The sequence below is a fragment of the Leptonotus elevatus genome, chromosome 10 (genome assembly GCF_054856555.1).
Source record: "Leptonotus elevatus isolate MCC_2025b chromosome 10, RoL_Lele_1.0, whole genome shotgun sequence".
Lineage (NCBI taxonomy): Eukaryota > Metazoa > Chordata > Actinopteri > Syngnathiformes > Syngnathidae > Leptonotus > Leptonotus elevatus.
This window is the reverse complement of record NC_141248.1, coordinates 3,026,387-3,040,306: the sequence shown is the minus strand read 5'-3', so window position 1 is coordinate 3,040,306 and position 13,920 is coordinate 3,026,387. Positions and strand designations below refer to the sequence as shown.

Sequence of the window (13,920 nt, the reverse complement as noted above, 5' to 3'; positions counted from 1 at the left end):
TAGCCTACAGTTACACAACCTGCCCACAATTAGCACATTTTCCAAATGAACAAACTGGATTAGTTGTTTTTCAGTCTAATGGCTATCCTCTCCAAAACATGTCAGCAGGATTTCAGTATGTAAGTCATAATATGTAAAATCATCTGTTCAATTGTCAAAATGTGAATTTCCATTGTGGCCATCTCATCAGGGCCTGGTTTACAACCCATCCAAGGATGCTCATGGAGCTACTACCACCATACTCTCCTTTCCTCAATCAAATTGAGGAGTTTTTTTCCGCTTGGAGGTGGAGAGTGTATGAACATCGGGCTCAAAACCAGTTGACCCTACTTCAAGCAATGAATGCTGCATGCGAAGACATCACAGGGGATTAGTGTAGAGCATGGTTGAGACATTCACACCCTTTTTTTCCTTGCTGCATTGCAAGTTTTATATATAATTGTATTTTGTTAGCTGTTGTGAGAATGCATCTAATGATTTTGACTTGTGGTGCTCACAGAATGCCAAAGGGACGGTGCATTTTGGGGGCACTCACTACTTGTATGACATAGACATTTGATTTTGACACATAGGTGAGCTATTTTTGGGAGATATGAGCTTTTGCAGATGATCCAAAGAGTTGTGCAAAATCATCCACGTTCTTTTTGGCAAAAGAACTAAGTGGATGAAGACTAGCCAAAGCATTTTAGAAGGATGTTTGCAGTTGTGACTGTGCCGACTCTTTGTTTGGGAAAGGAACTTGGAATGAAGCATGTGTGACCAGTTTTGGAATAGATATGTGGTTTTGCTAATAAACTGATAGGTTGCGCACAAATGTAAGTCTGTTTGGCCAAATGTGCTTGCAGTTTTGAAAATGTAATCTCAATTTCAAGAAATGTGCCAAACCTATGGAGAAAAACTGTAATTAAACCCTTGTTTCAGGTCAACTGGATTAACCTGCAAAACATTGCTCCTCACTAATACAAGGATGGATGGATAGATAGATAGATAGATAGATAGATAGATAGATAGATAGATAGATAGATAGATAGATAGATAGATAGATAGATAGATAGATAGATAGATAGATAGATAGATAGATAGATAGATAGATAGATAGATAGATAGATAGATAGATAGATAGATAGATAGATAGATAGATAGATAGATAGATAGATAGATAGATAGATAGATAGATAGATAGATAGATAGATAGATAGATAGATAGATAGATAGAAATACACTATACATTGTTAATGAGGTAAATCACTACTGTAGCAGCAAATGTCTGTTTTGGTGCAATATCTACATAGGTGTATAGAGGCCCATTTCAACTATCACACCAGTGTTCTAAAGGCACAAGGTGTTTGCTCATTGCGTCAAAAGACTAATGGATATTAGAAAACCTTTGTGCAATCATGTTACAGGCTATTCCATGCGAGAAATAGTCAAGAAACACACGATTGCCTGGGTGACCCCAAACTTTTGAACGGTAGTGTATATAAACATGATGCTTTTTTACTTCATGGGGATTTCTTGAAGCCTGTTGGGAGTAACCAAGTTAAGTTGCATTTAGGTGAAGGGATGTTTTAATTGTGTGAACAAGAAAATAAATTCACTATTAATGAGAAGGAGAACTTTTCTCAGCACGGTCAGACCAGGTCAAAAGGATTAGCAGTGGCATGGAACATCCCCAAATCAACTGACCCTACCCAAGAAAGACACACTGTCTAATAGAGTTGAGAGATGCAATGATATACCGATACATATATAATAATAATGACATAAATAATACAATGTATTATTTCTTAGTTCTTTGCCTCACCCAATGACAATCAATAAGAGATTTGGTAAGAAAATGGATTGACAAACCATATCAGTAAGGGAATCGAAATATCAAAATTCTTATTAATTCCAAGTGTTTTAGCATCAAAGACTTTTATTTCATGAAAATGTTGAATTTGATTTTTTTTTTAACCACTTGGGGTTTTATTGTTATATTAATTTGTAATGCTTATGTTAGTTAATATATAAGCTTTATATAAGAAATGTGTTCAAAATTATAATTCTTTAAGTCCGTTGGGGATAACCAAGTTAACTTGCATTTAGACTAAATGGTGTTTTAATTGTGTGAACAAGACGAGAAATTGACTATTAACGAGCAAAGAGAAGGAGACTTTTTCTCAGCAGGGTCAGGCCAGGTCAAAAGGATTAGCAGTGGCACCGGACATCCCCAAATCAACTGATCCTCCCCAAGAATGACATGCTGCTCAACGTCGCTGGAATAGAGTCGAGAGATGCAGATTTAAGAGTGGGAATTAAGGAGAATATAGCTCATTGAGTTGCAGCGCAAACAATCAAGAATTGAATGCTGTGTAATTAAGCGAGATAATGATCTACATTTCCGAATAAACTGTTGTGAATACAGGTAATAGAATAAAAACCTTATTAGCATACACATGATCACAGTTGTTCTTTATGGTCTAACAACATCTATTGTATCCTTGTTTTCAACCTCGAATATTTCTTTGTCAATATTTTGAATGGCTTTTATCTTCAAGTAACAGGCTACCATTGAATGTAATCTAAATAAAGAATGCAAAAATTATGTATTTTGTCAGGATTAGATTCTTTCTGCAACGTTTGAAAATTGCCAAAAGCATTTAGAATTATATCGCTCAAAATCAATAGTCATTGTCAAGTAAAAGTTCCACAAAGTACAAAAGTTCCAAAACCAAAGCACAAAGTACAGTAATTACCTTCAACTGTTCCCTCGTCATATATGTAAATAAAGTATATTTTCAGACGTTTTAACGAAACCTCTTCAAAATAGGATTTTTTTAATTTATTTTTTTGCTGGAGTTGATGCCCATACACATATTCACACACTACTTACATGTGTTGAATTTTAACTCTTCGCAACTAGGCCTTTTGTTACATTTTGGCCTAGTTAAGCGTTCTATGTACTGCTTTGCAAGGCTGAACAATCCAAATTTTGCTGGAATGTTGTAATTGAAATTCTATCAATATTTCCGTTGCATCTAACAGCAAGTCAGCAGAATCTTAAAAACAAATACAAGTGTAATCATCAATGAGGTAATTGGCTGAAGGTAGGTCAAACAGTCTTCAAAGCAACGTTGCAGCAGACCTGCATCATTCTTTGTTTCCAATTTACAGCGGTTCACCCTCAAGCTATATGCATGTTATGCTGTAGACAAGTGGTGAGGAAAGACAAGGAATTTGCTGAAGGTCAAACAGTGAACTCTGACATCGGATGAAGGATGGGATCTCTCTTCCAACTCTGTTCCCAGCAACACAGCGCTTATAGCAACACCCTTCTCCAGCCTCACGGCACACTTGACATGCTAAGGGAGCATCCCACCAACAAAATGCTCACCTCAGTCTTCAAGACATTCTGATGAGCTTTAGGTTGAGAAAGATTTTGGGTTGACTTTGAAAAAGAATCTAAATGAGGTGCTGGTGAATGACGAGCTCTTGGTTCTGTTTAATCTGTTGGTCTGGTCGCTTCTTGAGTGCCTCATTGCCATGCATCACATCCCACATTCATTATGCCTCAACACATCCATTTGAATGTTAGCAACTTTATTTTTCTTTAGCACACACAGCAGGAAAAAATCTCCACCTTCATACATTTAAATGTATTCTCTCAACATTTGAGAATCCAATGTGATTTGTTTGAACAAAGCAGCAATGAAGGCAAGGAGTTTAGTAAGGCCTCGATACTTACAATAAAGCTTGAAAGCTCATTGTGCTGCAGGGCCATGCCTAATGAGAGGATGCATGCCGGAGAGAGGTCTTTTTTGCAGGTCCAGCACATATGTTGGAGAAAGATTTTATTTTCAATATAGCATTTACAGTATAAGATCAAATAAAATAAGTATGGCCTTGTGAACAGAAGAACAATTTAAATCAGTTTGAATTATCCTGCTCAATAGTTTGAAATGGAAAAAAAGAACAAATGATTATTTTCTGACACTTCAAGTTCTAGATAAAATACAATATCTTCAAGTACAAATGATCTATTCAAAATGGATGTACTAAACAGACTTCATGTCTAAATCGCGTGTTATGTGGATATTGTATCATCCCACAAATAAAGAATAAATTATATTTCAACTGGCTGACAACTGTCCTGCAATTACAATACAATGATCACCAACTGCATATTGATTTGTTACCAAAGAGCCTTTTTAATAATAGCAACAACAACAACAACAACAACATTAATAATAATAATAATAATAATAATCTTAAATTGCTATCCAAATGGCCCATCGCATGATGTGGTGGGAACTTTTTTGTTTTTTCTGATGTGTAGTAGCATAAATAAGTGTCACCGCCTCCACCTATACCAAATGAATGAAGGCTTAGAGCGCGGGACACTTTAATTGGAATTTCATGTGGGCTAAACTGAGGAGAAACTGATGTGAGTTAACATTTGGTAGACTTAATTGGTCGCTTTCTCTCCCCCCTCCTCAAATCGGGCACTTACAGGCTGCCGCTGAAGCTTCCCCGCTAATCTCCCATTTACAATCAATTCAATCGGCCAAACAAAAAGTCCGCCTCTCTCTTTTTTTCTCTTCCTGTCTCAAACGGGTTCCATTGTGGCTCGTAAATTGCCTCAATCCCCGGTGATCCCGCGGTGGCGCAGGGAGCCAAAGAAAGATGTCCTCATGTTGTTGACAGCTGATTAACGCGCGGTGCCTCTCCAGCGCGCTTAATCTCCTCCGCTTGGGCGCGCAGTAATTAAAGGCCTGGTTCGTCAATTAACGTGTTTGTGGATGCTGATGCAGTTGCTCAGATGTTGAAGAGGTGCGGGAGGGGGGACCTGCAGGAGGAAAAAAAGACCAACCTGGTAGCCTTCAGGTTGTTTACTGCTCCCATGTTGTCCGTGTCCCGCAGCCATAATGTGTGTGCAAGTGTGAAGTGAACGCTCTGCCTTTCAAATAGCATTGCTGTCGATTGCAGCGCAACGCATCTCAGTTAGAAAAATAAATAAATAATATCATAATAAAATACACTAACTACAACGTATTAGGGCCAAGTATACACATGTGGCAAATTTATGTCTGTATAAAGTGGCAAATTGCTAGGAAAAAAAATTGCGAGTTTATAAAGCAACAGATTTGCGAGAAAATAAATAAGGAGATAGTAATTGCTTTATCAGAGATTCTTGTTAAGCATTCCCACTTTGAAGCGTTGGGTACTGCCAGCGTAGCAACGAAGGCTTAGCAAAGGTCTATACCCTGAGGATCAAGCATCTAAATTAATTTGTTAAAATGCATATTTACTTGTACATTTATGTTTCCAGAATTGGGCCTATTATTTACACATTCATAAAAAAAATTGTACAAGTAGCTAAATTGGTGTGTCGAACCTGCTGATCTCCGTCATACACTTGCATTTACCTAAAGTATGATAGCTTCTGATTGGTTAGTGTTAGTCAGCTGATAGGGGATCAGAAAGTGTTGTTGGTCTAGCTGCCTGTATGACGAGCAAAGTTTAAATTAAGAAAACAAACAAACAAACAAAAGTTTAAATTAAGAATAAATCCGTCTACATCCTGCCTTTTCATTTTATAAACAGTGTTGCATTAACCACCAACGAATCCTCACGTTAGACTATAGCTACGTGTATTTGTAGTAAGTTACAGAGGGGGGTTTTCTCTCTCAAATTTACCATTTTATAAAGTCTCAAAATTCGCCATTTTTTCGAGTAGCACATTTGCGAGTTTTTTTTGTCGGAATAAATATAAAATATATATTTATACGTGACCCTAATACCCCTTCGTAACTAACAGCTGCATGTTACAACACATTTTGCTTTTCATTGTAGGGAATTGTGGGGAATTTCACTTTCAAACAAAGGGGGGGTAGCTGCAACATCTCATTTAAAAATGGTTTGACAGGTGGTGAGCAGAGTCTGTCCCTGTCAAATTATAAGTGAGTATTCAGTCAGGACTCTACAGGCCATGTTCAGGCCGCCTGAGCACTAATTGGCTGTTAATAGAAAGATCTCCATTTGGGAGCACGAATCTACCTCTCAACAGAATGTGTGCAGGGATAATATTGTTCTTGGAGCCGTGCGGAGAATAACTTGCGCTCTATTAATGCAGAGGTCCAGATGAAGAGCTGCGCCTGAGTGCTCCATTATCTCCAGTTGTGATGATGTTCTGAAGCCAAGCCCGCCACATGCATTCACTCTCCGCCATCAAGCCTCCAGAGGCCGTTTAGCTGCTTAATGTCATTCGTTTTCAAGGGTCCATGTTATTTTTGATCATTTACGACATTACGCCAGAGTCAAGTGTAAATGTGGTATTAGTGAGATCGTGCCTGTCAATAAATGTTGAGGCAAAGTGGCCACAGAGCACACAGTGGGACTGATTTTGTGTCTATGTGATTTGGAAGAGCACTTGACTATTACACTCATTTGTATTACCACAATAGTTTCTCATTTGGAAATTTACGTTATCATTAAAAAAAAGAAAGAAGCGAAATCTTTTTTTTTCTAGATTTTCTTTTCAGTCAAATGAATGTATTAAATTCTACTTTAATGCTGATTTTGTCCCCAATGATTCTCAATGCGCATTCGCACACTAAACGCATCAAAATAAGACTTTGTTTTTCCAGTTTTATTTTCAAACATTTCAATGATGAAAACAATGTGGCTCAAACATTCATTATATAATAAGTTATAACTTATGTATTAACATTACAAATTCAGTGAAATGTACAACATAAAGATGTGCGCCTCAAATTATTCATATTTTAAATAGCATTTCCCTTTATGTACAATTCCTCTGTAAGATAACAGGCATCAAACTCAATCTTGACAGAAAAGAAATCCTTATAATTTGTATGACAGTGGTTTGAAAGGGGATTCAGTTTAACTCTGGACTGTGTCCACCTTCTTTCTGACCATTCATAACTGTTAATCTTGGTGACAAATGTAGAGCATAAGGCAGTCTGTTTGAGGCCTCTCATAGTCTGGATGGATCACATATGGAGATAGAAGAGGCTGATTCAGCTCTGGAGCTCTCTGGGCTCTCTATCGGTGGCAGAAGAGAAGCTGTCATGCAGTTTCCTGATGTGTTTCTTTAGGTCAAAGTTGCGGCAGAAGCCCTTTCCACAGGTGGCGCAGGTGAAGGGCTTCTTGTCGTTGTGCGTGTGCATGTGGAAGGTCAAGTTGTAGACCTGATGGAAGGCCTTGTTGCAGATGGAGCACTTGTACTGCTTCTCTCCGCTGTGAGTCAATTTGTGGTTCTTGTAGTTACCTAGGAAAGGACACACAAGAGCCAATATTACATTTCCTGCAAATATTATAGATTGCAGTGGATTGCTAGAAGGGCCATTTGAGCATAGTGAGGAAATATTTTTAACGATAATAATTTCTCATCTGGATATTTTTTTCTTTTGTTTTCCGTAACAATGTATGCAAAAAAAGAAAAAGGAAAGAAGAAACCCAAGCCAGAAACTGTTCTAATGTTTACAGACGTGAAAACGTTTTACAATAGCTCATGCATGCACATGGTTTGTCAAAACATAAGAATGAATGAGTTTGTTTTCAATTGGCGGCCGTGGCTCAGGGTGAAGAGAAGGTTGTTTAGTAACCAGAAGGTTGGCTGTTAGAGCCCCGCTCTCCCCAAGTTATGTGTCGTTGTGTCCTTGGGCAAGGCACTTCACACACATTGCCTCCAGTGCTACTGACACTGTTGTATGTAAGGTGTGAATGTTTGGTGGTGGTCGGAGGGGCCGTAGGCGCACACTGGTAGCCACGCTTCCTTCAGCCTGCCCCAGGGCAGCTGTGGCTACTTAAGTAGCTTACTGCCACCATAGTGTGAATGTGTGAGTGCATGAATAATGTATCCATTCCATTGTGAAGTGTATTTGAGTGTCTAGAAAAGCGCTATATAAATCTGATGCATTATTATTATTAATTAGGTCCATGTTACTGGACATTCTATTACTAGTGCTGTCAAGCGTTAAAGCGTTAACTCTTTGATTCATCACAAAAGAACTATCTCATTAATCATGTATTAACGCAGATTCATCGCATTATTAATTTTGACACCTAAGGTAGCACAGGTTGTGTTTGAGCAATGAACATAACCAGGGCTGGACTGGCCATCTGGTACACAGGGTAGATGCCTGGTGGGCCGACCTCTTTTAGGGCTGATCTAGTGCTTTTTAATGATTACATTCCTGAATTTTACCCCAAAAGACTGGCCCACAATTTAAAGAGGCCGGTTCATTTCTCCATTTTGAATATCCATACATCCATTTTCTTAACCGCTTAGTCCTCACAAGAGTCGCGGGGGGCACTGGAGCCTATCCCAACTGGCTTCGGGCAGAAGGCGGGGTACACCCTGAACTGGTTATAGATTGCAAAATGAAACATCATCAATAAAGTGGCAAACACTTGTTAGGACAGAGTCGGGCTGGGTCGTTTTTTGTGTGTGTGCCAGTCTAGCCCTGAACATAACCATAGGCATTAAAGTAAAGTATTTAGTAAATGTTTGCGTATGACATTCACAATGTTCATATCAAACTACTTTTTTTTTCATTTTAAATTATGCAAGTAATTAACTGGTTAGAAAAAGAGGAATGATGAGAGTGTGCAGTGGATCAAAAAATGTTGAAGACATCCTCATCACATTATGATTGTTGAAAAAATTAACATACAATAGGTCTTGGCAGGCAAAAATGTTGAAAAAAAAGCCTTTTTAATAAAGTGCTTAATCGTGATTAAACAAAATTCTAAAATGAGATTAATCTGATTTAAAAATAGTAGGATATATGTGCGCGTGTGTCAAGACACGACACAACATTCACTTAAAAATATTTTGTACAGCACTGAACAGATCAGCTGTGAATAAACAATTCAGAATTTAGCCTAAATTGCAATCGTTGCATTTAATTCAACAACACGTCAAACTATTGAATAAAAACGTAACTCTCCTTGTAATAATGATAAAAGGTAAATTGCTTTCGGACCATGATGGCGACATCAGAGGGAAAGTGACAAGTCGAGCTTCCAAAAAGTGAGCATAAAAGAGGCCCCGTTTTCTGTTTCCCCCACCAAGGTCAGCAGTTCATTGTGAAGTTATCGAGCCGCTCTGGTTCGCCTGCACTGACCAGACTTCATTAATCTGGGATTTGTGTGTTGAAGTCAAGAAGTTGTCAAACTTTGTCCAAATCAAGCGTGGTGACAAAAGGGAAGATAACGTAGATTCCCAAACCCAACTTTGCTGGGGTCTCGCAGTTGACCCAGAGCAAATGCTGCCATCTTGAAGGGGGAATTAGTCAGTGGAAAGTGACATGTCCTTTTTTCACTGATGCTTTCACGCTTGCCTGTGGGACCTGCAACTATTCGTCTTTTCAATACGTTCACTGAAAATGAATAATAATAACTAGACAAAGTGCAATTTCTAAAGAAATTGCGTGAAAATCCTAAAAATGCTGAACTGCGCCACTGAGCAGTATCAGAGAGCTGGCAATGATGATAAATTGTATGTATGGAAGTGTGCGTGGAAAGTGCGACTTTATAAAATTTTAATGTTTGTCCCATTGAAAATTAATGGAGAAAAGTTGATATTTAACGTTAAATTGTGCGACCACTGTAAGTAATGTGGAATCAGACGATAACCTGGGAGGCGTGAATTTTTGAAGCAGTAAATTGAAATTTGAACGGTGTAAATCAGAAGCATTATGTGGGAGTTGTTACACGGCAAAAAAGTGTGGAGAATAAAAATTGACTGATATAATAATAATAATAATAATAATAATAATAATAATAATAATAATAATAATAATAATAATAATAAAGATTAGAAACAACATATGTGGGAATGCTGTTCAGCATTCCCACAATACTACTACTACTACTAATGGCTAGATTGATATACTATTTTATTCATCACGTGAGAGATTTCAGTAGTTCAGTCGTAGTAATAACACTACTATACTAATCATAATGATACTAATACATTTATTAAAATAAATAATTTACATGGGCGTTCACATGTGTAATTAAATTAATTCGCAGCGATTTTTTTTGGATGTAATTTCACGGACTCAAACCAGGAGATGCTCCAGGTCAACAGACAAAAAAATAAATTAATATTTCAATATAACATTTGCAATTAACTGTTATTGTATTTCTGAAATCATGCTGTGAGATATTTCTTTATGATTCACATAAACAAACAAAATAATTTAAAAACACAAGTAAAATAAATAAATAAATAAATAAAAGCATGCAGGGGACGACCCAATGTATATATATATATATATACATATATTAAGCCTCGGTGAAATTGTCTATTTCTGAAATCAGCGTTTCTTTACCTTTTTGGTGGAATCCTTTTCCGCAGAACTCACACACGAAAGGTTTGTACCCCGCGTGGATCCGCACGTGTGTGTTCAGCGTGGAGCTTCTGTTGAACGCTTTTCCACACTGGTTACATTTATGTGGTTTTTCCTTTAACGGTTAGGACAGTAAAGATGAACAACTTGGCATGAAATGAACACATGTGTGTATGAGAGCGACTCTTCTCACCTGTGTGTGAATAATCTTGTGCCTGCACAACGTGCTGGCCTGTCGGAAGCCTTTCCCGCACACTTTACAGACGAAGGGACGGGCCCCCGTGTGCACCGGCATGTGTCTGGTCAGATTATAGTGAGCATTGAAAACCTGCGGAATTGGGCAAATGAGCATTTTCTATAAATAGGCTATATTTTTGGGACCGGTCCTTCCCACAAATAGATTTTTTTTGAAATTATTATTATGATTATTATTTTTTACAATATGCTTCCAACTAGATTTCAGTATTTCGTTGTATAATATGTGTTTGTTTATTTTCTTATTTTTCAAAAGGAGCTTTTCTGTTACCTTTCCACACACTTCACACGTGAAATTTTTGGGTTTTCCGTCTCCAGTGCCGCTACTGCTGCTGAGTTTATGAGTCTTGAAGCCGTTCTTTTCGGTCCCATGCACACCGTGGTTCTCCTTGACGATCTGGTCTAGCTGCCCCGGAAGATGCTCCTTGTGAGGGTACTGATGTGTGGGAATCTTGTCCGTGCCCGGGCTGCCGGTCAGTTTGGCATTTTCCAGGAGCAAAATTCTGTGATGAGCCGAGAGGGAGGCCTGAGCCTGAGGGCTGCTGAGCCAGTGTCCGGCCAGAAAGTCCGATTGGGGATAGGCAGAGTCCAGGTAGTTGAGATAATAGAGGGAGCCACCACTTGGCATCGCGACAGCCTGGTGGATCACCTGCGGTTTCACTACCCTGCTTCCCGTCGTCAACACAGGCTGCTTCAAACCCGAGTCCATTTTGGCGCACATGCCGCAGTTCCCCTTACACGGCGCACTCGCGGAGCCGCAAAAACCTCCCCTGAGACTCGCCCTCCAAAGCTCCGAGTAGTTCATCAGGGCCTTGGCCTGGAGGTCGTAGCCGAAAGGCTGCAGCGGAATCATACAGGGGATCGGGGAGCAGAGCCCGAGCAGCTTCTTATTACCCTCTGCCCGCTCCTCTGCGCTCCCTTTGGGCTCCGAGCTCTTGGACATGATTCGGTCTATGGAGAAAGCGAGCGTCTTGGGAGCCGCGGAAGGTCCGGTCCTACCGCAGGACATCACTGTCTCCAGGGATCCAGCGCTTGACATTTGCTGATGTGGAAGTTTTCTTCCTCTTTGAAGCGGAGCGCAACTTTTACGCCAGCAACTGCCGGGACATCCGACTTGCTCCTTGCAATTGTCTTTTCAGTCTCTTGTGCTTCCAGCAGGAAAGACAGGAGGATACATCAGTTTAATAAGCACCTTGCTGCCACCCTCGTACACATTTGCATTCAAATGGCAACCCCGCTGCAACAATGGCATCGAGGGGTGATGGATTAATGCTCATTAACTAGTGCACACAAAATTACCAGGACACTCGTTAGGGCGACGAGGAAGACGACTTGAGAACAGCGCACACAAAAAAAGAAAAGAAAAAGGTTGCAATCGTAGCTCCTGGAGACTGGATAAATTTGGATCTGAGTTAGCCTCTTTAATGGTCAGATGGGTGTGAAAAAAGAGGCAAATGCTCTCTGTGTCATGTTGGCATGAGCACCGCCCAAGTGGATTAATGTCTCGGTGTCTTGTGACATCAGCGGGCACCCCAACTCTTAAATGTGTGAGTGTGAGACGCCCACTTTGATCGGCCCGCCCTCAAATATCTACACGTTTATGCTTTTGACAAAATACTTATGAGCTCATTTAAATATTCTAATAGCAAGGAAACGTGCGCTCACCTGTTCCAATTTGTTTAATACATATCCTCCCTTACATTCTAAAAAGAGAATTGTTGAACCAATTCAAGATTAAACAGAGAATTTCTGACCAACATAATAAAATTACTTCAAGTGGTAACACAGGATTGAATAAAAATTAATCCAAAGTGAATGCATATTAAATTAATCCAAAGTGAATTTAATCATTTGAATTAATTATGAGTTTAATAAACTTAATATAGCATATTTACTATGGATTAACTGAATTAAATTGGTCAACAATTCTCTGTTTAATCTTAAATTGGTTCAACAATTCTCTTTTTTATAGAGTGTACTTGTTCACACTGTAAAAAATAATAATATAAATAAATAAATAAAAACCTGGTAATTTTCCAGTGATTGGGCGCCAGAAAAATACTGTAAAATAACAGAAAATTAATTTCTCGTAAAAACAAAAAAATTCCCCATAATTTTAATGTAATTAATAATAATAGTAATTAGTTAATTATTTACTTATTTATTTTTTATATAATTTTTATAACATTAAATAACAGACAAATATTTGTGAAATTACGATACATTTGTGAACGTATTTTAACAATCAATATATGTATTTCTAATGTTTGAGGTTTTTTTTTTTTTTTTTGTAAAAGAACAGAAATATGTGGGGGTTTTTGACTTCATGTTAGTCTATAAAATTAGTTCATTTTTGGAAATTAAATATAAAAAAAAACAGAATATATATTTTTTAAGTAAAATTCAGTTATATATTAGTTGTGTGGTTTTTGTGTGTGTTTTTGTTTTGTTTTTTACAGTGCACTGTTTGTATGGATTATAAGGATCCGAATGTGCCCTTTCAATATGTCCACCTGTTCAAGAGCAGGAACCCCCTTTGGATCCCATTAAAGCAAGTTCCCTATTCAAAAGAGGCTGTTTCCAGAGAGGGAGGGAAAGGGACAGAAGAAAAAGCCCGCAAAGTTCTTTCGTTTTTTGCTACTAAGACGCTGCGTGAACATAGTTTTGTGTTCTCTTTTTCCAAAAATGGAGGGACGGATTAAAGCGCGGCAAGCAGAAAAGAAAAGACGTCGCTTGTCCAGAAGTATGCAAGGAGAATCCAAAGGGATGCCTTTATTCCTTAAAAGAAGTTTGCTGGAATCCACAGTGCTGTGTTGTGCTAACAAAGAGCTACAAGGGCCGAGTACAATTCATGTGTTCACATGCAGGCCATTTGAGCACATGCAGGCGCTCCCAGAAAGAAGCCTGACCGAGAAAGGATGACTGTGGTGATAAGTCACTTGGAACCCCCCCCCCCCCCCCACCCACCCACACACACACACACACATTTTCTCACTTACTTTGACCACAAAATCTTCCATTTTCCAACATGGGAGAAGGTGACGGTTCACCTTTGTTCTCTAGACTTACTTAACCTAGCATGTTGCTGTCCTCCAACACTGTTTGTATTCCTGTTAATATTATTAAAATACATCCTGACTCTGTTTTGTTCCACACCTGCATCTCAGCATGGAAGAATTAGTGCCTGTTGTCTGTGTGCTTCTCATATGTAAATGCAGCAAAAATACTCCAATTTAAGTGTATTCAGGCACAACTGGCAATTCATCCACACAATAAACATTGATCCTATTGCTTTAACTCA

General features: G+C 38.6%; 1 protein-coding gene across 1 annotated transcript; it reads right to left on the bottom strand.

The window, feature by feature from the left end:
- Nucleotides 1-6,610: 6,610 nt before the first annotated feature.
- Nucleotides 6,611-12,118, bottom strand: fezf2 (FEZ family zinc finger 2). The gene is made up of 4 exons (XM_086088176.1): nucleotides 10,891-12,118; nucleotides 10,558-10,692; nucleotides 10,347-10,479; nucleotides 6,611-7,273 (listed from the first exon to the last, which is right to left on the bottom strand). The coding sequence occupies exons 1-4, from the start codon at nucleotides 11,656-11,658 to the stop codon at nucleotides 7,023-7,025; spliced, it is 1,287 nt and encodes a 428-aa protein (XP_085944302.1). The 5' UTR covers nucleotides 11,659-12,118; the 3' UTR covers nucleotides 6,611-7,022.
- Between the last annotated feature and the right edge of the window lie 1,802 nt (nucleotides 12,119-13,920).

Bases quoted from the DNA above. Each gene is read 5' to 3' on its own strand.
- fezf2 (XM_086088176.1), bottom strand. From the start codon at position 11,658: ATGTCAAGCGCTGGATCCCTGGAGACAGTGATGTCCTGCGGTAGGACC. The intron at 10,480-10,557 runs GTGAGAAGAGTC...TAACCGTTAAAG, and splicing joins ACAAGATTATTCACACACAG to GAAAAACCACATAAATGTAA. The intron at 7,274-10,346 runs GTAAAGAAACGC...GTCCTTTCCTAG, and splicing joins AAAAGGATTCCACCAAAAAG to GTAACTACAAGAACCACAAA.